Source organism: Uloborus diversus, chromosome 8 (assembly GCF_026930045.1).
Source record: "Uloborus diversus isolate 005 chromosome 8, Udiv.v.3.1, whole genome shotgun sequence".
Classification (NCBI taxonomy): domain Eukaryota; kingdom Metazoa; phylum Arthropoda; class Arachnida; order Araneae; family Uloboridae; genus Uloborus; species Uloborus diversus.
Genome location: NC_072738.1, coordinates 12,330,234 through 12,354,595, shown reverse-complemented (window position 1 = coordinate 12,354,595; position 24,362 = coordinate 12,330,234). Strand labels below are relative to the sequence as shown.

General features: G+C 35.0%; 1 protein-coding gene across 1 annotated transcript in view; it reads left to right on the top strand.

The window, feature by feature from the left end:
* The window catches only part of LOC129227927 (retinaldehyde-binding protein 1-like), a 62,470-nt gene extending 43,024 nt beyond the window's left edge, over positions 1-19,446 (top strand). The window contains exons 4-5 of the mRNA XM_054862548.1: positions 11,627-11,740; positions 18,390-19,446. Coding sequence (XP_054718523.1) covers positions 11,627-11,740; positions 18,390-18,566 — 291 coding nt within the window. The 3' untranslated portion in view covers positions 18,567-19,446. The remainder of the gene's footprint in view (positions 1-11,626; positions 11,741-18,389) is intronic.
* Positions 19,447-24,362: the final 4,916 nt, after the last annotated feature.

Here is a 24,362-nt window from a genome sequence, read left to right as displayed (position 1 = left end):
GTTTATATCGGAGTACCATTTTCTCAAACTAAGTTATGTTTAACATACAAATTATTTGAAAAATTTACAAACTTTTTATGTTCAACGGAACTTTTTATGGTCACTATTTTGTCAATTTTAAAACAAGCATTATACTTACGGAGGAAAATATTTCTATGTGGGTTAACAGTGTTCACATAACATTATTTTATCAAATTAAAGCTATTTAATAAGTAATAAAGTCTATTTTGATAAGATTTAGCCTATTGAAGTCAGCATAGTCTTAGGTTAACCGCAAATGCAACACAACCGTTTACCCTCCCCCCCCCCCTTCAAGTCGATCTTCGTATTCACCGAACTTGGAAAGTAGATCTTCAGTCAATTTAGGTTGCCGACCGCTGCATTAGACCATGTGGTATACCAAGTGCACGACGAAGAGAAAGAGGAGGAGGCCTTTCCCATTTTCGTTTCTCTCGCCAACATCTCAGAATCAAGACAATGCTCTGCTTGCCAAACTTGAAATATGGCGATGAAATAACAACAATTTTTCGGAATTGGCAAATTTGGTGACAGCCAATGTCAGCTTCACTACAGCCCGGAGGAATAACCTGAATGAAGTTTTGAGTGTCAGCCCTTGAAGTCCCAAATTCCTGGACAGACTGATACACAGATAAACAGACGCTGACACATTTTAACAGTGTTGAAAAGAGTCACTAAAACAATAGCGTAAAAAGACAGCCACTGGCTGGTGTATGGTTAAGCAGAACTTCTCGTCACTGTGACTTTCCCGACTTAGTAATGAAAAAATTGCATTGAGTATCGAGAAATATACATACCCTCCTCAAAAGTAAAATTGCAATCCCGAGAAACGGAGGTTTGTTGTGTCGTACTTTCAAAGTCCAGGAGCAAAAACAATTGAGGCTATTTATTTACAAAAATGTACATGAAGCTTTACAAAAGTCATATGAACACAAATAAATGAAAACATACTGTTTGTTACGCCTTATTGTCGTACTTAAAAGGAGAACCTCATTCTACAACGTAGTCGCACATAGGTCTGCGTGATTCTTACTCTTCCCGCTTTACTTAGCGTGTTGCCACTCATTCGTAATAAGTTGCTTAGGTGTTATTTTCGGAGTAACTCTCAGCTGGAGGGGGTTCTTACGCAACAGGTTTGACTGATTTCGGGGTAAAAGAGTCGATGTTGGGAGTCGAAGGTTTAAAATTCTAAGCATCGGAGTCGGTCTCTGCCAGTGCTGCAAAAGTTGGAGTCGGGATGAAGGACTCGGAGTCAGGATCAAAGACTCTAAGACTCCCCGAGTCGGAATCGGCCATTTTCCTTCCGACTCCGCAGCCCTGCCTAAAACGGAACAAACTTTACTTTGAATGTTACATTAAAATCAGAATACTATATTAAAATCAACTTTTAGCAGCTCAATAACCATGACACTCAACAATACAAACAAAATGAAACTGCTCTGCTGAACATGTTTCTTGCAATTGAAAGTATATGTAATACCAGTATGACATGCAACTGATATGAAATAAGAATGATAAATTGATGGTTGCATTTCCTTCTCAATCATTATCCAGTGTCTATACAAAAAGAGAAATAGACACGTTAATCCGCTGTTGATGCTGCTCTTTTCCCACAGTGTGTGGCGCTCCTGTTGGCCTTGGACTTGTAGCGCGGGAGCTGTCTTCCACAAGGAAGTACCATTTAAATGCGGAACAAAATGGTTGGTTGGCTTTTCTGCTCGTAAAACGTGCTAGAAAACGTCAACAATTCAAGTGTTATGACTGAGTGGCTTTTTGTTACTGATATTTAATGCAAATAAAGGATGGTCTCGTCTAGAAATTATTTTCTTTTTTTTTTTCTTTTCTTTATTGCAGTAATATTTCGTTTCCACGATGTTTGGATACCCGCGAAATAAAAATTGTTTTCGTTTTGGCAGTAAGCTACCGCCCTTAAGCCAAGGCAGAACTACCTGAATTATACCGACAGCCTGTTTATGACATCCAAAGACTGTAGTTCGTCCTCGTATAATGGACTCATCAATCTGAAATAGTCAATATTCGAGCTCGAGATAGGTATTCTCTCACTGAAGCTGAGATTACCTTTAAACTAGTAGCTAAATGTTTTTTCGCACCAGCGAGAGTCCGCAAGCAATGGTGCCACTCATCTATATATATATAACTGGATGTTAGTATGTGTGTGTGTTCCCTAAGATCTCAGAAACTTCCCAGCAAATTTGGCTGAAACTTTCACCATTTGTTCTTTTTGGTACTTGGAAGGTGTATAGACCAGTTCAAAAAAAAATCCGATTGATAGTTCTTTTTTTTTTATCCAAATTTAAGACTCAATTTTCACATAAATTCCCTTATAGGAGGTGAAAAAATACTTGCGTATATATTAACATTATATGTCCATAGAAAGCGCTGATTTTTCTGTTGAAGATGGCATCTCTTCTAAATTTCTGAGTTGAATAAAAAGCGAGTTATAAGATTTTTAGTTCCATGTTCGAAGGTTTTCATCAACTCATTTCAGAATTTAGTGTATCATCTGAACTCCGTGTGTTGATAGAACTGTTGTATTGTTAAATATTTTTGCTTTTCATCGGAATGTTCAAGGCTTTTCTCAAGTCAAATCTTAGAGTAGCGTTTTCCCAAAAGATTGCCGAACAATAAATGGATTTGGCTGATTATTTTCCATTTTAATTCAACTTTAATGCAATTACTGATTACTGATTTTTTTTCATTTATTTGTGCTGATTGGACACTTACTCATCATCCAATCTACCAGCAGGAATATCACCAAACTATTTGCAGAAAGATTCCAGTAACCGAGGCATTTCACAATTTTTTCAACTGGCGTTGTTTCTGAAGCCAAAGATCACTTAATAATGTTTCTCGGCTTTCACCATGAGATTAAAATATCGCCATTAAAAGGATCTTTAATATGCACAATAATCAGCCAACTACAATAGGCAAATCCATCAACAGCACAAAAACTTCCATTTATTTGTCTTTGCGCAAAATTTCAAACAATCGCCAAATTTTATTACTTATTTTGGAAACATTTCGGATAAAAATGTTTAGCGCCATTTTATGGTCACCGTAAGTATCTCAGCATTTGGCGATATTATCTTTTTGACGAAAATTAGTAACAGACAGTTTTACAACACAGAGAGGGGGAGCATTATCCAAGGTACCAAAATCGATTACTGCAAATTTGGTAACATTTAAAATCACACCAAGAACCCACAATAATTGAAATTTCTCAAAATAACCAAAGCAAATAAACGGGTATTACGGGGGGCTGCCCTTTTTTTGAGCAGTTTGTATTTCAATAGCCATACAGAGAAGGTTTTAAACTATGTCCAAAAAAAATTATGAACGAATAATCTTTTTAAACAAGTCAAGTTTATTTTCATGTTTTGGAAATTCTTCAAATTTGTATACGTTTAAGAGAAGTTGTCTGTTAGGATCAGGCAGGTTGTGATTGTTGACATTTTTAATTTTCTTTATTTTGAAAATGTTGTTCCTTATCATGAATGTAATGTTTGTGCAAAATATGAGCTTTGTCTGCCTTACCGTTTTTGGAAAATTAAATTTTTTAATTTAGGTTTTGCGTGTTTTTTTAATTTGCAGATTTTAAAGTTCTTGTTGCTTTAAGCACCCCTATAATAACATGGATTTTTAAATTCGATTCTATTATATGGTCTTCTTAGATACTATTACAGCTGTCAAATCGGTGTCACTACGAGGGCGACGGCCACAAACTCTGTTTAAAAATGACCGAAAATGAATTTTTTTACTACATTCAATGCCAATTTTCTCAAAGCGCCTTCATGCTGACACCAACGTTTTTACATAAATTCCTAGCTACACTTGCATACATCAAAAATTTGTAATAAAATTGGTGTCACTATGAGAGCGCCAGAAGATATTGGAACTTTTATGTGATAAATTTCACAAAAATGCAAATGTTTAAAATCTAACTACTACTCTCGCCCTCATAGCAGAGATCTGAAACTAATTAAGTTTGATAACCAACATTTTCGTCTAACATATGAACTAAAAAAATCGGTGTCACTCCTATTACTTTCGGAAATATAATCATTCGAAATTAGTATGCTATGGAGTTATTTAAAAAAAACTTTTCTAATTCGAATGGCTTTTTGCACGGTTTGTTTTAAACTTTAATATAAAATTACAGTAGTGACACCTAAAATAATATGTTCCTAATGCTTTTTATAAAAAAAAAGCTTGATAAAAAGCATTAGAAATACCGTAAGTCGATATAGGTACAGATGGACATATTGTGTAATGTGCATTATAGGCTAAAATAGTCGTACTATTATTCATATTTTTTCAACCATACTAATTTTTTATCTGTTATTTATATTAAAAATGCAACTATTTTTAACGTAACGTCTTAAATAGTTATGAACATAATGTATTGTATATGGCGAGCATTCAGAATCTGAAACATAATTTGAGGATGACGTAGACTAAAACAAAGAAAACATAAAAATCAAATCAACCCAGTTTCAGAAAGACGGTCATCTCTTATTGGTATTTGGAAATTTTGTAGTACTAAAGCTTGGGAAAACATGATATCCTGGAGAAATAGTAGAAGTTGACCATTTGCTAATCTGAATACAACTAGACCCCTCATAGTAGAGATCTGAAACTAATTAAGCTTGATAACCAACACGTTTGTCTAACATTTGAACTAATAAAATTAGGGTCACTCTTACTACTTTTGGAAATATAATCATTCGAAGTTAGTATGTTGTGATGCATTTTTTTCCCTTATTATTATTTTTTTTAATTTATTTTATTTGTTTATTTATGTATTTTGTTAATTTAATCTTATCACACCCTTTATCTTGAATAGAAAATGCTCGTTTTGATATAGGTACAGGTGGATCTATTGTGCATAATATGTTTAGATTATCATACCAATACTCGCCTTTTTTCCGGTCAAATAAATTTATTTATTCCAATCCTTCTTGCCATGCAATTAACCTTTACTTGCAAATGGTCAACTTCTACTATTTCTCCGGGATACCATGTTTTCCCAAGCTTTAGTGCTACAAAATTACCAGATATCAATAAGAGACGACCGTCTTTCTGAAACTGGGTGATTTGATTTTTTATGTTTTCTTTGTTTTAGTCTACGTCATCCTTAAATTATGTTTCAGATTCTGAATGCTCGCTATATAATACATTATGTTCATAACTATGTAAGACATTATGTTATAAATAGTTGCATTTTTAATATAAATAACAGATAAAAAAATTAGTATGGTTGAAAAAATATGAATATTGGTACGACTATTTTAGCCTATAATGCACTTTACACAATACGTCCATCTGTACCTATATCGATTTACTGTGTTTCTAATTCTTTTTATGAAGCGTTTTTTATAAAGAGCATTAGAAACATATTATTTTAGGTGTCACTACTGTAATTTTATACTAAAGTTTAAAACAAACCGTGCAAAAAGCCATTCGAATTAGAAAAGTCTTTTTTTTAAATAACTCCATGACATACTAATTTCGAATGATTATATTTCCGAAAGTAATGGGAGCGACACCAATTTTTTTAGTTCATATGTTAGACGAAAATGTTGGTTATCAAACTTAATTAGTTTCAGATCTCTGCTATGAGGGCGAGAATAGTAGTTAGATTTTAAACATTTTCATTTTTGTGAAATTTATCACATAAAAGTTCCAATATCTTCTGGCGCCCTTATAGTGACACCCATTTTATTACATATTTTTGATGTATGCAAGTGTAGCTATGAATTTATGTAAAAACGTTGGTGTCATCATGAATTCGCTTTGACAAAATTGGCATTGAATGTAGTAAAAAAATTCATTTTCAGTCATTTTTAAACGGAGTTTGTGGCCGTCGCCCTCGTAGTGACACCGATTTGACAGCTGTAATAGTATCTAAGAAGACCGTATAATAGTATAGAATTTAAAAATCCGTGTCATTATAGGGGCGCTTAAAGCAACAAGAACTTTAAAATCTGCAAATTTGAAAAATACGCAAAAATGTGCCACGCCCCCTAAATTAAAAAATTTAATGTCCCAAAAACGGTAAGGCAGACAAAGCTCATATTTTGCACAAATATTACATTCATGATAAGGAACAACATATTTGAAAATATGAAAAATTAAAAATGTCAACAATCACAAATGCAGTAAACTGCCTAATTCTTATAGACAGTGGCTCTTAAATGTCGTGCTTTCCTTTCTTAATGAATACTATTTTGTTCTTATACTTATATTGCTGCTTTAATTTAATGGGTAAGGTAAGAGTTCGATTTTTAACCTCGTCAAAATGGTGCGTTTCGAATTATTTCAGTTTAAACAGAAAGCAAATGAAAGGAGCGATTGTTTCTTCTAATTATTACTGCCCCAGGCAACGACGGGTATTTTTGCTAGTCTTTTTGAATGTAGAAAAAAGCTTAAGTAATAGGCAGTAAGTTGCCGCCCTTTAGCCGGGGCTACGGCAGAAGTATGCACAATTTTAAATATCATAGAATTTTTACTGTTTTTGATTGACTTAATAACATTTTTTGAAGGCTTTTTTTTTACTAAAAGCTCTAATGGAGCCTTAAAAAAAAATGGAGAATGAAAAATATTTCTGGGGTGCGACTTTTTTCCGCCGGTCCAAGTTATTTGCCACGTATAAAGAGTTTCGTACTGATGAATAATATTTAAGTCTTTTTAATTTTTTCGAACATTTTTCAGATTTCCGGATACTATGCTAACAAACAACACCATTTTCTTTTCCAAGCATTATTTCCTTCCCTCCTGAAATCAGTAGCAAATTAGTTTCAAAATCCAGCGTTAGCAGTTCTTTAAGAACCCCCCTTCCCCCCCGTTTTGTAAATACTCCACCGTGAGTATACCAGAAAAAATCATTTTCATTTGTAATGAATACATTATTTATTAGCTAGAACATAGTTTTAAACGAGTACTAATAGAAGAGTTTTAACAGAATGAGGCCTGGCTTAAAAATTGCGAAACCTGGATTTTTGAAAGTAATACTGGTGTAAGAAGAGAATGTTTGGTAAATAGATGTTGATTCATAGAATTTCATTACCTGATATCTCCAAATCTAAAAATAATTAAGGAGGAAATATTAAGGTGTGGATAAATATATGGGTCATTCTCGAGAAACCGTAACTTTGGAACGCAAGTATTTTTCAATTTCGAAACCTTTTGTTTCCTTTTTTTTTTCTTTTTTCGTTCTTACATGAAAGTGTTATCTACTAGAAGTAACAATAAACAATGGCCCAGCTAAGTTCCAATTATTTTACTCATAAATAAAATAAATAAATAAATGCCTTGTTCATAGAAATAATAAAAAAAAGAAAAAACTTTTAATATTTAAAAATCGCAGCCAATCTAATATCAAAGTAGTAACTTTGTTAGTTGTGCAAACAAACAGCTATTTTAATGATTAGTGGGAATATAATATTGTTGTCTCTTAATTAAACTACGCCTTATTTAGTAGTTTCAAATGTATGTTAAACTAGTATGTTGTGGCCATCACGAAACTTTCTTCTATATTTTTCTTTTTTTTTTCTGATCCCTCCTCATGCTTGACGAGGAATCAATATTCCCAACAAAAACGAAATTACACATGCAAAAACTTGACCACCATCCCAATGTCTGAAATATTGCAAAAGCAAAGCAAAGAGCGAAAATTGAAAGTTATTTTAAAAGCCTTGCTTGAATTAATTACAAATATTTTATTTGTTAACAAACATAAGATGGCAACAGTTAAAAATTTTAAATCATTGAGATAATATTTCCGATCATTTCCATACAATTAAAATCACGAGAAATACGCAGACGACAATCTATTACGATTTATCTTTCTTATTGTTGCATTAATAAAACTATTTTTATTCGCTAAAAAATAATGATAATAAAAATAAATCAGCACCTCTTGGCGCGATTGGCGCCAAAATTGAACCAAAGCCTGTTCACATATGGATTCACATATATTCCAAATTTCAACCAGAACGTAGCATTACTTCTTGAGATAGGGCACTCACAATGGAAAAAAAGAACGGGCGATTGCGCTACCTCCTTTTTAGCTGTTGACACCAAAATAAAATCAGCTCTTATACCTACTAAGGGCTACTTGCCGATAAATTTTTCTTTCATTCCGTTCATTATTTCTTGAGATACAGCAGTCACAATTGACGACAAAAAACGTTCTATAGCTCAACTCCCGTTTGAGTTATTGTCACCAAAATTGAATCAGCACCTGTTCCTGTTAAGGGCAACATATGGACCAAATTTTGTTTGATTCCGCCAGTTACTTCCTGAGGAATAGCAATCACGCGTAACTCAAAAAACGTCCCATTGCTCCACCCCCCTTGGAGGAATTCGCGCCAAAAACCAATGGGCACAAGTTCACATAGGGGCACATATGTGCACCAAGTTTCGTTTGATTTTATGTGGTAGTTTTTGCTGTAGAGCGGCCACAAAAAACTGGTCACACACAGACGTGACACACACACATACACACACACACACACACACACACACACACAAACAGACAGACATTTTTCCAAAAATAGTTGAAATGGACTCAGCACACCTCAAAACGTTCGAATCCGTCAAAATTTGAAATTCGAAAATTTGCACGAATCCAATACTTTCTTCTATATATTATATATAGAAGAAAGTAAAAATAGTATTTAGTGAATTTAAGGATACACTTGCAATTTTTAAATTTTGCAGAATGCCTATTATTGATGTACTAGAGTTCGCCCAGCGGTCGAAATTCGACCATATTCATTACTGAATATTTGAGAAAACTTACATGTGAATTTCCCTGTTTTTAACAGTTTTATTTTTACTCTTATACATTTGTTTAGTGTACATCTGGGAACGTATAATTTTTGCATGGACTCACAATACCAAACAGTAATAATTTATTCCGATTTTACTTTCTGTATGTGGTGTAGCATAGCCTATCAAAAGCGCTTTTGCGCAAAAAAAAAAAAAAAAAAAAAGGCAATGCACTTAAAACTTTTTGTATGTTAATCTCAAGATAAATGAATGAAAATGGATATTTTTATGATTGGGAAATTGGCGTGGTCGTCAAATTCTTGGCGTGAATAATTTCATTTCGGATAACATATGTTCCCTTGTGATAACCCTAAGCAAATATATATTTCTCTACTCTTTGTTTACCTGTGCGAAGGGAAAACATTTCTCACGCTGGCATTGGTGCCAAAAAATTGACGCCAATGGATTAAGATTGCCAATTTCCCAATGATCGAAATATTATCGCATGAAATGATACCACAAAACTCAGTTTATAAGTAAAATTTCTGTATTAAAAAATTTCTTATAAAAAGTCGACTATCATTGATTAAGTTACCTTGATCTTTGGCATTAGAGGTAAAAAATTTCAAATGGTCAAATGAACCTACCCTACTTGCTGCATTAAAAATTGTCCATTCGAAAACACTGGACGTCGCAATAATAGTACAATTTAAAAAAAGTTTGTCTTTGTGATTTTTTAATAGTTAAGGGCTGTGCGTAGCTAATATCACACTTTTTATCGACATATTTGACCCCCTTCCCCCTTAGTCACAAAGTTTCCACTTCGCCATGCCCCTCCTCTCTTTGTTTATGAAAAACAGCGTGACAATTTCCTTTTTCATTAAAAAAAACTTGCGATGGCACGTTCTAGCACTGTATGTCTCTCTTATCATTAATTTCTCTCTCTCCCCTCCCCCTTGTCACAAACTTACAATTTCATGAATCCCACCTTAAAACGTGGCTTTATTCTTGAACAGCACCTTGCTTTGCGATAAACAATTGTCGTGCTGGCATTACTGCCCAAAATTTGACTCCAATGGATAAAGATCACCAAATTCCCAGAAAAAACACAGTCTTACTGAATGAAATGATACCGCAAAACTCAGTTTATACATGAAACCTATGTATAAACGAATTTCATTTCTTAATACTCAAGAAAGAATGGCAACACGTAATATTATCTAGTAATTTCTTCACGCTAACTATGTCGCGTGAAAAAGCAAATAAAAATGAATTGTCACCAACTTTTAATTGCTTCTAGCGCTTTTTCTAGCTCTTCTAGCAGGTTGGCGTTTTCGCTCGGTAAACCGAGTAGAACGTGTTTCAAAGTATTTTTTACGAGCTTTCCAACCATACCAAGCTCGAACCATTAAAATGCATTTTTCGTGTAGAAAAAGTGGTTTAAAAAATAAATTAAAAACTTAATGTTTCATGCTTCCAACAATGAATTTCAACAACGGAAAAGAGATAAAATTAAAATTTTTGAGTTTTGCTAACTAAAAAACGCTTATAACTTTTTTCTAGTGGATTTAGATTATTGGACCTTGGGCGCTCTGACAATTTTTTCGTTAGGAATATTTTTTAAAGACCTTTCCAACCATATCAAATTCAAAACAATAGGACCATCCGTTCGCGTAGAAAAAGCCATTTAGGACGAAAATGCGTTTTTAATTAATATCTCCGCTAATTAGCGTTCGATTTCAAACAAATTTATTGATGGCACTAAAACTCGGCAATAGCTACCGAACAAAAGAAGAATGAAGGAAATCGGTTCACAAACAGAGGAGGAATCAGTACCGAAAGAAAACGGCTTGCCTATTAATATATAAACATTTCTCCTCCATCATTTATTTTCACCTCAGAAATAATGACATTGATAAGGTCTGTCACGGAGGTGGGATTGACGGAGGTGAGAAATTTTCCATTAATATAGGCCTAATGGATATATTTTTTAGTAGATTTTTTTTTCTTCGTTGCTACTATCTGCACATGTTAAGCATATGAAAACATGTTCACTTCTTTTTTTTACATTAATTTACATCCCTGAAATTCAAGTTCACGGAGGTGAGAAGTCAGAATAGCCATACTAAGTTTTTGAAGCAAAATCTATCCTTTTGTTTTTCGACAAAAATCTCGCAACTTCAACTGAGGCTGAAAATAAACAAGGGGGCTCCCTTGTATCATGGAAAATAAAATTTGTTGTCATTACTGCCACGTGTTAATGAGGAATGGCATTTACTGCTTAGGTAACGGAGGTGAGAATTTATGGTGTGACATGACTTCTTGTCCTACTAAAACGAACTAAAACACAATATTAAAAATTAAATATACTTAAACAATTAGTATTTGAGACACTTGTGAAAGGAACAATCAACAAATAAGTACATACTTTTGATTTAACAAGTTATTAAGAACCATAAACAGTCAAACAAGGTGTGTGACATGCCACGGAGGTAAGAATTCACATGTTGGGAAACAAAAATATACTAAAATAAAAATTATTATTAAAAAAATTTTGGCAGGTTTAAAAAGATATATTTTTGATGAAATTAAAAATCATTGTTAAATGAATTGTTCCTTAAAGTTTTTACTGTAAAAGGCGTGTGACAGAAAAGTTACACTTTTTGAAGAATGATCTATATGTATATGGGATACAAATACCCGTAGAATACCTGTAGAATATTGATTTTCACATTCATTACATCCACACAAACTGTTCTTTTTACCTACTGATAGATAAGAATTTTTTAATAAAATATTTTATTCTCCCTCATAGTCATGCTTTCCGGGGCGTTATAAGGCCATCCACGTCATAGGCATGCCTAAGTTCTTCACATACGCCTGGAACATGGTATATCCCTTCATCATGAATCTCAAGCTGAAGAAACGGGTACGTAATATTGCCTCTGTACTGTTCACAATATACACACTACCGCTCATTAAATTCAATAAATCTGTTTTAATTTTTATCAAAAACATACGGAGTACTGTACCCCAATGAACGATGGTCATTCAATAATTAAGGAGACAAACTGACCTGAAGAAAAACCGTCTGTTTCTACAAAATAAGATTCTTCGTACTTTTCAACTTAATTCCCATCAACATTTCTGCAACTGTACCAACGGTTTACTAGCATCTTTATTACGGTTGCAAAGAACTCTTCGTCTTGATTCGGAGCCAATTTCCCACAAATTACTTGACATCCTCGTTATCCTGGAACTTCCTCCCACGTAATGCCTCCTCAAATGGACCAAACAAACGCTAATTAGATGTCATAAGAGGAATGAGGCAGTACCTCCCAACCCATTTTATCAATGGTTTCACGGGTTAGCTGAGCTAAGTGAGGACGTGCGTTGTCTTGCTGGAGAATCACTTTTCTCCTCGTTAGATCCACAGTATTTCCCTCATTGCTGGCTTCACCTTCTTCAGAAGCATATCCGAATAGTATTGACTGTTAATTGTACGCTATAATTCGAGTTTGAAGTGAGGAAGTTGAAAATTCAATAGGTCAGCCAGAATGGTATTCGTCAGACACTGATTCTCGACCACTTTTGATTTCCGTGGTTCACACAACTTTCATCCCATACTTTAGTCATTCTAGAATATACAATAACTAGTTTTCCATCTTTAACGACATCGTTTAACTTAATTTTGAGATTACAAACAGAGCAATGCTGGTCAATGAGCTGATTAAAACGCACCCCAGTGATGCTAACTTAAGATCCCAAATGTATCAAACTTGTACAATCAACAATCTTTTCACCACATCAACTTGTCTCTTTTGTTATTGAATGACCCTCGTTATATTCATGTAGCCGTTGTTTGTAAAGCTGCTTCAATTCAATTCTGTATCAAACCTTAGTCATAAAAAAGGGTAAAAATAGATTTTTGGCACATTCTCCAAAAACGAAAGTTTTAGAGCAAAGTTTATTGTTATCGATCGCTGTACCATGTTACAAAACTACCTATATGTGACGTAGCAAGTTGTTTAGCTAGATGTTATCTGGGCACATGCTTAGGTTAAAATGGAAACCGGTTAGAAACAGGTATTTTAGTAATCAGCAATAAAGTAGGATTTTTGTTTCGACATTACTATGCTTTGTGTATAACTTACATAATGTTTTGTGAATCTTTGTGAAGTTTACTCACTAGCCCCGTCATGGGATAAGTTGGCAATCAATGTAGAGTAAATTAGCGAATTGGGGGAAAAATCGCAACAGACACAGAAAATTTGACACCAAGCCCCATGGATGCTTCAAATAAGCAAGTGAAACTTACCAATGCGTAAAAAAAGGGACATTAGCATTATAATTACTTTAAAGTTAGGTATTGCGCCGTAGAAAAAGTTTAATTTTTATTTTAGAAATATATGCTGAAAAAAAAACACTATGTGAATGGGAAAAAAGGTTATATTTATTTTTATACTTAAATAATTTGTTAAAAAAATAATAATAATAATTTAGTTAATAGACTAAGTATAAAAATGATAATAGGCCCTATCAAATATTGCATAAGGGTATTCTGCCGTGCTAAGAACAAAAGTCGTACCGTAAAAGCGGGTGACTATGGTACAGTTTTAGTACATTTCTGTTTGTAATTACTCAACATTCATTCGAAAAAAAATGAAGTTGCGTTATCATTATAATGTCGAGCCTGGGATTTCTATTCCGACCCTGAAATAATTTGGAACTTTACCCACACCCCCTCTACAGCAGTTTTTCTTTGCATTATTATCACCCTCTCATTGCGGGTGAGAATGGTACAGCACATGTTTCAACGTTTCTATATAGGTTTTGGTGGCTTGTACCACATACTTTACCTCTCTTATATTTTGATGGGAGAGTTGGAGATGTAAGTTATGGTGAAAATTGAACTTTGGAGAATCATGTACATCATAAATTCGAGATAAAACAATTGCTTTATTTTCTTCATAATTTTTGGAGATGGATACCGAATCTTATCTTCTTTTTCAGGCCACTGCCAAAACTTAGCTCGCTTCAACATTGTTGAAACTTCAAACTCACTTGCTTCTACACCCGTGATTTTTCCTGGGTACTTTTTCCCCTGATAACCCAACTCAGCCTCCAAAATTTCAACCAATTACTGTACCACACTCACCCTCCAAATTGTAAACTTTACAGATTTGTAACTGTAGCAACATAAAAATATTTTATTTTTGAATGAAAATTGGAGGTTACTTTCTTTATGTGATATGAAAGCAAAAGGTACTATCGAAATCGCGATTCCTTCTGCACGAAAAGTACACCAACATAAATTTTCGAGTTACCTACAAACCCGTAGCACCAGTTGCTCCCAACAAATAAATTCACAATCCCCTGGTTATTCGTCTGGCGGGCCGTTTTGGCAGTGATAATAACTGTCTTATTACCAGAGAAGGTTGCACAATAGTTCCTATTGAAACTGGGATATCTTAGAGTGCGCTACGAACACTCATTGCGTCAAAACTGGGGTTTGTATCATTTTCATCATCCTCCAAACCATTTTCACCCGCTCTTACGGTATCTACATTTTTTGCCAAAATTGAGTTACTATCACCAGCTGGTTCTTTGTTGCATATTTTACCCAAATACAACGTTTTATGGTTCATTTGTTGGTGGGAAATATATTTTTAAAAATTGTGAAAAAGTTTCATTTTTATCAAATGCATGGGGGCACACAAATTTAACCGGGAATTTCTCATTTTGAACTCAGCTGCAGGTACCACTTTTGCGCTCAGCGCAGCAGTATTTTAGTCTATCCCATAAAATTACAGGAGTTGCACTTTTATATTCATAGAAAATTGGCACTCTTCCAGCACTCTTCATGGGCAAATATGTGACATTTCCTGCACTGGATCCAGTTTTATCGAGAATTTCGGTTTACTTTCATCTTCAAATCTCTTGCTGGTTTTGGGGATCTTTATATTAATTTTCGTTTTGCTGTTGCATAATCCTTTTCCTGAAGATCCTTTTCGACAAGAGTATCAGTGGATATTGCTGTAGAACTTTTTCGCTTCTTACAGTTTTCGGTTTTCTGTCTCCTGTATGAGAATTATGTCGTAATGCTCAGAGGCACATGCTGGTTTGGATGAGATTTAGCACTATCTTAAGTAGGTATATATGAAACCTTTATTAATGGAAGGGAATGGAGAAATGTTTTTGCAGAAGCATATAGTTAAATCTTCTCATCGGAATGACACTTATTACCATAATTTGGGTCTAAACTACTGCATGGCAATGTTGAAAATCTTGAAACTTCTGAGACAGCAACCGAGCTTGCTCTAGTACCGGTGTATCCAACATCAATTTCTTGTAAGTTCAACGTGAACCTTCTATAGAAAAATCTAAAAGGTTGAACGTGTGACCGGATAAAGATCATCGTAGATCTTGTGTTATTCACCATCCTAGGGTCACAGTCCGGACTCTTTAATGGGTATTATACACTTTTCTCCTTTCTCTCTCGAGTAATCGATTACATTTGATGGAATTTTCTCCTTGTCGGTTTTCTCTTAAGTTTCTCATTTTCTGAAACAACAATGCGCACGCAGGTAGTAGGTGAGTGTGTAAGAATGTACAAACGTATAAGTAGGGTATAATAAGCAATGTAATATGAAACCAATGCAATTATTTCAGTAAAATAGCATTTTGCATAATTTATGTTTCAATTATTTTATGTTTTTAGACTAAAAATGTAACTGGGGTAAGTATGCGAATTTTCACACGTATCCCAAAAAATTTTTGCCTACTTGCCCCAACTCACTAGAAGGAAATCAAGCTACAATAGCTTGGGAATGGCTTCATATAATATTTCAAGTAAGACGTCATTTGTTGCGACGAAATATAGCCTATTCGATATTAATGAGTTTTGGGCGTTCACTCTACTATTACAGGTTGTAGCAGAAAATAACCACGGATATAAAAATTTACTTAGATTACGAAAAAACAAATTTTTTTCCCTCACAAATCATACGGTGCTATAGATTTCACTAAAAACACTAACAGTAGCACGGCATCCACATGGTCATGTGATAAGTGTCTCAGGCCTGCCAAAGAAGAAATAGAAATTAATCGCAGATTCACAAACTTACCTCCTCGCATACAAGCCCCAGTCTCCCCACCTAGTAGGTGAATTAAGCACCAAAAAAAAAAACACTAAAATTTTCAATTGATTAAGTACATATTTTTAACCTGAGGAAATACAACAGATTTCTTGACCTCAAGATCATCTCCAATAAGCCTTCCGAGTAATCCCAACTACAAGATCTTATCTTCTCCATGCTGACAGCAGGCACGTGCGTACAAGCATCAACAAGCCACTGTTGACCTACACGACACCTCTCTTTCCGGGAGCTTTAACTGAGGAGGAAGCCCTGCAGTCCTCTGTCATGGCCGATTGACTCCTCCGTAATCTTATTAACTGGATATAATCTCGGATCGGTTGCATTAACCTTGATCAGATCGACTCCTCCCGAGTAGTTAGTGTGTGCCTCTCCCTCCTCAAAATTAATCACTTTTTTTTTTGGAAATCCCAAAGATTTGTGCAGTTAAAGAGGAAGTGTTATGCTTTAACACATTTAGTGGCTGTTACTTTTAAAGATTATGTCGAAGAGATTAGAGAGTTTTTTTTTCGTTAGAAATTAATCTGAAATGATTTTGAATATTGTTTTTAAAACGTTCTGCTGTGATAGCGATGAATAGAGGTCTTTATGTTGCGGTCTGAAAACATCAGAGAACTGTTACTGGGTAAAAATGACTTCTTTTAAAAGTCACTTCGATGCAAATAGTTCATGGAGGTGATTGACCAACAAAAAGGGATGTTCCAGGAAAAGGAATTGTTACGAGTAAAACACAGACAAACTCCGAGTGATATAGAAGTTTTCAGGTAAATGTTTTCCCCAAGGACGGATCCAGACTTTTTTCAAGGAGGGAGCTTTATTTTTTCTCTTGTCTCTTTACTACTCATTTGATTTACATCTGCTTTGGAGAGGGGCATATTATTTTTATTTAAAACAACTAAAATGTAGAGATTTATTCAAGGGGGTCCCGATCCTATTCCTTTCCTTTTCAGTTGATAGAAGTATTCAAAAAATGCGTTTTAGAAATTCAATTTCGTAATAATTTTGGGAGGAATGTCATGAAATACCGCTCAATATCATCAATGGGTGTCTAAAATTGCTTTTTGGAACTTCAGTTCCGAAAGATTACTGGAAGAAAGTCACTGAACCCATTCCTGACGCCACCTGATATGCCTAAAATCGTGTCTTTAAGACTCGCATTTCAAGAAATGCTCGGGTAAAGGATTCCTAACTCCTCCTCCTAAAATTACCAGAGATTGTCTAAAATTGCAGTCTCGAAAATTCCGAAACGTTTCTCGATTCATTTCCAGAATGTATATCAAAGATGGCCTACACTTTTGTTTTGGGACCTCAAATCGGAAAAAATTGTCGGAAAAGGTTCCCTCAAGGGAGGGGCGATCAGGGGCGGATTTAGAGTCTATTCAAGGGGGTGGTGGTTGGAAACAGTAAAAGCTATATTTCTTCCCTCAAGCCCGTCATGTGGGGGGGGGACAAGGAATCAACTGCCCCCCTATCCTGTGTATTTTAAATACTAATAGCCCTCTATCGCCCCTCACGAACTTATCGCCCCTTTGATGTGTTAAATCTCCCCTTTGGGGGTTATCACCCCCCAGGGTTGGAAACCACTGTTTTACGTCATAGCAAAATGTGTTATCATACCAGTATAAACCTTATAAGTGTAGTCCTTGGAAGAAAAAAGTTGGAAGACAGATATAGAAATAAACAGATTATTAAGAGTTCAATAAAGGGGGAGGGGCGAGCTTAGGTTCAAATGAAAAAGTGGGTAACGCTGTCCATCCTCGACTACACTAACTGTTTAAACTTAATTGAAAGCAAATTTGTTGAATGTACTTGATTGAAATTAGTAGCGATTACTAGCAATTCCTTCAATTCTATATTATTGATTTTAGAAAATGACGGTCGGGGGGCGGCGGGGCGGTCGCCCCCACCGCCCCCTAGTAAATCCGCCACTGGGGGGGGGGCGATAGCCCCCATCGCCCCTCCCTTGTATCCGTCCTTTCCTCAACCACACTGGGAAACAACACCTTTCGTGGTTGCTACTGACATGTTATTGGCATGACACATAGCTGGGGCTCCCTTAGCATTTGCACTATAATCTCTTTTACGAAACTTGATATCTTTGAATGAAATGCTTTTTTATTTTCTTTTTGAATGGATTTGTAATGTGTTTCTACATTTGAAGATAACTCAAAATGTCTCTATTTCTTAAAATTGCAATGCTCCAACTAAACTACATCAATTGACAGAAAAAAAGAAATTCATGATGCTCCGTCTATATCTTAAAAACCTATTGACTACACACAACATTTTAAACATATTTCACCCCAGCGTGGATTATTATCGTATAAGTTTTCTTTCTTTTTTTTTTTAATCTTAAACATGCGAGTAATTATTTTTCAGTATATCTTTAATATTCCTTCTTTCTTTTTTTTTCCTTCATAGATTTTCATTCATGGGGAAGACCTGAAGTCTCTCCATAAGCACCTTTCTCCTGATATCCTGCCAGATGAGTTCGGGGGGAACCTAGGACCCTTTGACAACGGAGCCTGGCACGCGTCCATTCTAGCGAAAAACGAATGGTGCCTACAGCAGAGGCACTATGGATACAGGAAAAGCTAGTTGCCTGTTCATCATTGTTGCGAGATACTTGTGAACTCATAAGAGATAGTTTATCGCTTTGTACCATCTTTCAGGACTACAGTGGGTGATGTACAGTTTACTTTGTAGAAACCCGTAGGACAATTAGAAATTTAGCAATTTCAAGACTCGGGTCAAGTGAGGTGATGTACAATTTATAATGTAGTAACTCGAAGGGAAACTAGGATTAAGCGATTTTAAGACTCGGGTCAAGTGTGGTGATGTACAGTTTATTTTGTAGAAACTCGTTGGGCAACTAGTATCAAAAACTTTCAAGACTTGGGTAAAGTGTGGTGATGTACAGCTTATTTTGCAAAAGTTCGTATTGCAATTGGGAATAAAAGCTTTTAAGACTCGGGTCAAGTGTGGTGATGTACAGCTTATTTTGTAGAAACTCGAAGGGCAACTAGAATTAAACGATTTCATGACTCGGGTCAGGTGTGGTGATGAACAGCCTTTTTTCCAGAAAATTGTGATACACTAGCTAAAAAAAAGAAGAGGGATTAAATTCGAAAACGCTGATGTAAATTTTGGGTAAATGATTGTGTCTTGAACTCTATAAACGTAGGTAATGGAAGAAGTTTCCCCATAAGCTCGTTCTCTTGAAGCTGATGTTTCAAAAAATTATGGTGTACTAGGATGAAATAAAAATAGAAATATCGCTTAAACTACTGTACAGTGTCATATCTTCAGTTTAAAAAGCTATGGTGTACGAGAATAAAAGAAAAAGCTGTCGGATAAAAAAAACACATTAATCTACCTCCCAATAATCTCTACACAATAATTAAACACCTCAAATTTTTTCTCCCAATACCTACTACACATTTGCTTTCTAACTTCCAAAAATTGTGAAAAATTCTTTTGAAACAAACTTTAGAGATTAGTAAACTTCTACAATCTTCCATGAGCTACAGCTCTGCATACATTTAACACTAAAGAGCAAATAAGAGTTTCTATAAGTCCTCGATAGTATTAGCTAAACTGTTTACCAGTCATTATTCATTTATTTTCCGAGTTTTACGTTTCATTATTCCTCTTATTTGTATTTATACAATGGCTAACGTGCCATATTAGACTTATGCCAATAATTGCGTTGAAAATCACTTACTCAAACTGATCAAGGTCTAATAACTCATCAAGTTTCATTGTGGTACTATTAGTGTTTTTCTGAAAATATTATGTTGTTGTTGTTGTTTATACCACTCGGATACCTGAGTTCGAGTAGCAACGCTTCTTGACTTAATGCAGAGAGGTACAACTTCCGTTTATCGAGCGCCAATTTAGGTGGAAGTCCGATTTGGCTCAGACAGCACACGAAAGATAGCAGTACCATCTATCACCATTTCCAAAATTTAGAGCCAAACCAGAAGCTATACAACTCCTGATTTATCACCCCCAGAGATATCGATTCACTTGGAAGACTTTGAGACCACGAGCAAATTTAACGTCCCCCAGTCACCATTAATGAAGATGGAGGATCTTCGACCGGCTAGGTCGAGCCCGGGACTCTCCGGTCACAAGTCCAATGCCATACCGATTAAGTCACTGTGGCTCTTGAAAATATTATAATGTAGGTTCCAAAGGGGAGGTTTTGTTGTTTCACGAAAAACATTGCATTGAGCATTCTCTCTTTGCCCCCATCCCTCTGGACAACTTCAAAAGGACAGGCTTTTTCAAAGTTTTTTTTTTCATTTAAAGAGTGGAATTTCAAAGCAAAAGACACAAGCAATATTTCTGTTCACCCACCAACCTAACTCTATACACCATACATCAACAAACTGGTGTTGTGATGTAGCTTTTTGGAGTCGAAGCATTTTTTATTGTATAGTGTATCTCATACATGTATATCTATGTATATTTCAATGTAAATTACTCTATGATGTTGTTATGGATGGCTGTGTATTATGTGCCACTAATATATATTACGATGACGTTTATTACAGTATTGTCTACATAATGATGTTTCGTGCAAGCTCTCCGTCCAGTTATACGCTACTGTATCATTGTATTGTAGAAGTATTTATTATCAAAGATAGATGAGAAGATCTAAGCAACGAACTAAATGTTTAGTTGGATGTTAAGAAATTTAATGTTATGTGAATCATGGTGATATACGATACCATAATTAATATCTACAGCCATTTGAATGCAAAGCAACGCCAACTCCACGTTCAGAAAAGTATAAAACTAATTTTTTATTTACTTTTTTTTTTTTGCTGGTACAGCCCAGAAAATGAAAATAATGCTTGATCTTGGACAAACTCATTTATGCTTGAGTTTAAAGAGGAAATAACCTTAACTTATCCAAACGCCAATAGCAGCTATTGACAAAGAAATCAGCCTTTCTCGCCCGTACTGTAGTAACTGGAATCGTTTACGCGTCTTTACATCTGTGTTGTTTTATCAAAGCTAGACTGTAATTTATCAGCCATTATACTCACTAAGAAGTCAAGCGAGATGTTAATCGTCATCAAATAACATCTTCTTTTCAAGTTTTGAAAAATGTTTTTTTTTTCAAAAACATTTTGTTCAAAGACAGAGTTAAATCCAAATTAAGCGCTTAATCCAACTTCCTTTTGAAGTGTTCCGTTTTTGACAACAAAATCAGCCCACACCAAATTTGGTTGCTTTCTGACCATTAAAACAGAACACATTCGCAAATGAACGAACATTACTTTTAACATGCTAGCTTACAGTTCGAGGTTCATGGAGCAAGAACGCAAACATCAAGCTTGCAAAGAAATACCTAACAGTTCTCGTTTACAGAATCCAGAGACTGCAGCTTCATCCTTGTCTTGGGCTCATTAAGAGTCTGGGGGACTCAGTTTTTCATACTGTCAGACTGATGAAACCAAAACAAAGGCGACAGTCTGTGTATGCTGTAGCTGAGTAATTCAGTGTTTTCTTGCAATTTTGTCTTGGCTTCAGCTATGAGACACTAATGTTGCTTTTATGACCATCAGAGTTTCATCAGTGTGCCATTTATTCCAAAGTCATAAATGGTCCCTGCAAAGGCTGCAATATGTATTTTTAAGCATGTCAAAAAACTATTCAATGCTTTTACTGAAACGTTGGATTTGAGGCAGTGAGAAGCAAAGGAATGTAAGTGCCAAAGTTTAGAAGTTTGAAGTTAACTATTACAAAGGATCGGAGTACCTCTTCTCTGTTTTGAAACAAGAGATAATACTAGTTGCTTTGGTAGGTAATTCTATACAACATGATTTAGAAAAAAAAGTCAATAAAAGCCTACCTTGGATCTGAACATTAAATGTGTTTCCATTAAAATCTTAAAACGTTTATTTATATCCCGTTGCTTCTCACTGTCTCGTATGCATGAGGAATCTCCTCCAGAATAATTTTTCACTCCAGCATAATATGGTTTGAAATAAAAAGGTTTTCAAATATAATTTCATAATTCACAACAATTATAAATACTTTTGACAAACTAAAACTTTTTTCTATTATTATGAAGATTCATATATTTTTTAAATGAAGGAAAAAACACCTACGCTAGTTTAAATATTCAAGAAAAAGAATATTAACAATTTAATATGTAAAGCAACGGCAGAAGAAAGTTCATCAAAAAACATTCATGGTATACCGACCAGTGAACGAGCATTCTTTTTTAAATAAACAGTTCGTATTTTTAATTTTATTTTTCTTTTCTAATAAGGTTTCAAAAGTTCTTTTCTTGATAAATTAATCAATACTGCTTCCTCCTATAAAATTCCAGAAAAGGAAATGATTAGAAATATTTGTATTTATCCGCTGGTTAGTCGCTTTCTTTTACTCAGATGCTGCAATTTTTTTACTTTACCCCTTTAAACCCCTCCCCCCACCCCAGAAAATAAATAAATAAAAAGAGCAGCTAAACCAAAAAAAGATTTCTCCTTTTTTTGGTTCAGTTTTCCATTTTTTTCTTAACAATTATTATTACCATATCAATAAGAATATGTCTTGTACCAAATGCTAGTCTTAAACGATATTTTAATGTCTGAAAATGAAATTGTACTTAATTGTTCTTTGTTTTCCACACTGCCTTATACGTCAGGTTTTAAAGCTGATTGTCATTATTGTGATAAAAGAGGGAGGGTAGGGTTGCAGCATAAAATTTTAAAGTTGATGCCCATGTTAATATGAAGACGGTCCAGTGAAGACAAAATTGTAACTATCATTTCATTTTGTACATTATTCGTAGTATTTGACACATTTTGAAACATGCCCCAATTCTCTAGTGTAAATAGTACTCATAACGGGGGGGGGGATTACTCGGGGGGGGGGGGCGACTAATTTTCAAGTGAAATAATGAATGGCTACAATTTAGAGTGAGACTAATTGAGTTTTTTTTCTCAGGACTGAGCCTTTAAATCTGATGAATTGCTACGCAGTTCACAGAATGCGTATCTAGGAATCTCAGTGTTACAACTACCTAACTTTAAACAGTATTTCCTTTTACATCCCAAAAACCCAGTGGAGGATTTACTAGGGGGGCGGTGGAAGCGACCGCACCCTCCGTAACAGTCATTTCTGAAAACAATAATATGAAATTGAAGAAATTACTAGCAATTGCTGCTATTTTAATCAAGTCAATGTGCTTGAAATTAGTTTTAGACAATAGTGTTGTCGAGGATGGACGGTGTTTTAACTCGAATTTAATTTTAACCCAAGCTCTCATCACCCCATCCCCCATTTTTTGAACTTCAATAACACTACGAGGTGAAAAAAAATCTTCAAAATGCTTATAATATAGTTCTTGCTGTTCTGATTTAAATTAACTCCCTGAATCCAAATATGACTGCCGTTTCCCCCCTATATATACATCCCACTTTTTTGAAATAGCCCCCAATTGTTTTCAGTTTTCGACAGTTTTATAGCCAATATTTTTATTTGGGGGAAAGGGAGCGTTATATTAGCCATTAACACTCTTCTGAGGAACTAGAGACGGGAAAATTTCAAAAGCATGAACATTTAGAGCAAGTTTGGAGACTATGGGAATATTTATTTTTGCATATTTAAAAAATCATCAAAACAAGGCTCACTTATATGTAAAAACATTAGTTTCTCAAAGCTCTAGGGGGGAGGTGAATTAACTCCTTGACCTCCCCCCCCCCCTTCGTGGCTGGTCTGGAGGGTGACTTTCATGGTTTTCAACCGCCATCCCTTTTGCAATGCCTTAATGATGCATTGTTATTCTATCCGCAATGCTACATAAAACCCCACCGAATACGTATAGAGTACGTGCTCGTCAATCTGTGAGCTCGAAGGTCCCATGGGTGGTCACTCAGTAGTTTACCAAAGGTACAGCATGTTGGAGGGCATTTCCTTCTCCTTTAGTCTCATGTTCAAATTGTAGAAGTAGAGATGACTGGTGACGCCATCTCTCGATTATTAAGCCAGTTATCGTAATTCTATGTCTGGGGCAATGAGGATTTACCTTCACAAAAGACTTCTTTTCATAGGCATAGGCCGACATGGGAAAGTGCCTCCACGTTTAAAATTATATTTTAGTGTCTTCAATTATTTTTCACTTTTCTAACCTGCGAAATCCTTTAGTCGCAAGTTTCTAGGTCTAACTGTAAAAAGAAATGTATATTTGTCAGAAAAATAAAAATATATAGGTAGTTAAAACCGTTGGTTTATGTAATGAAATTGTTGGGAGGGGGGCACAATGAACAGATTATGTTGGCAATTTAAAGTTCAATAAACAACTCTTGTATTTCTAGAGCTGTAAACACAGTGATATGGACCAGTACTTAGCGAGCTAATAATATTAAATCC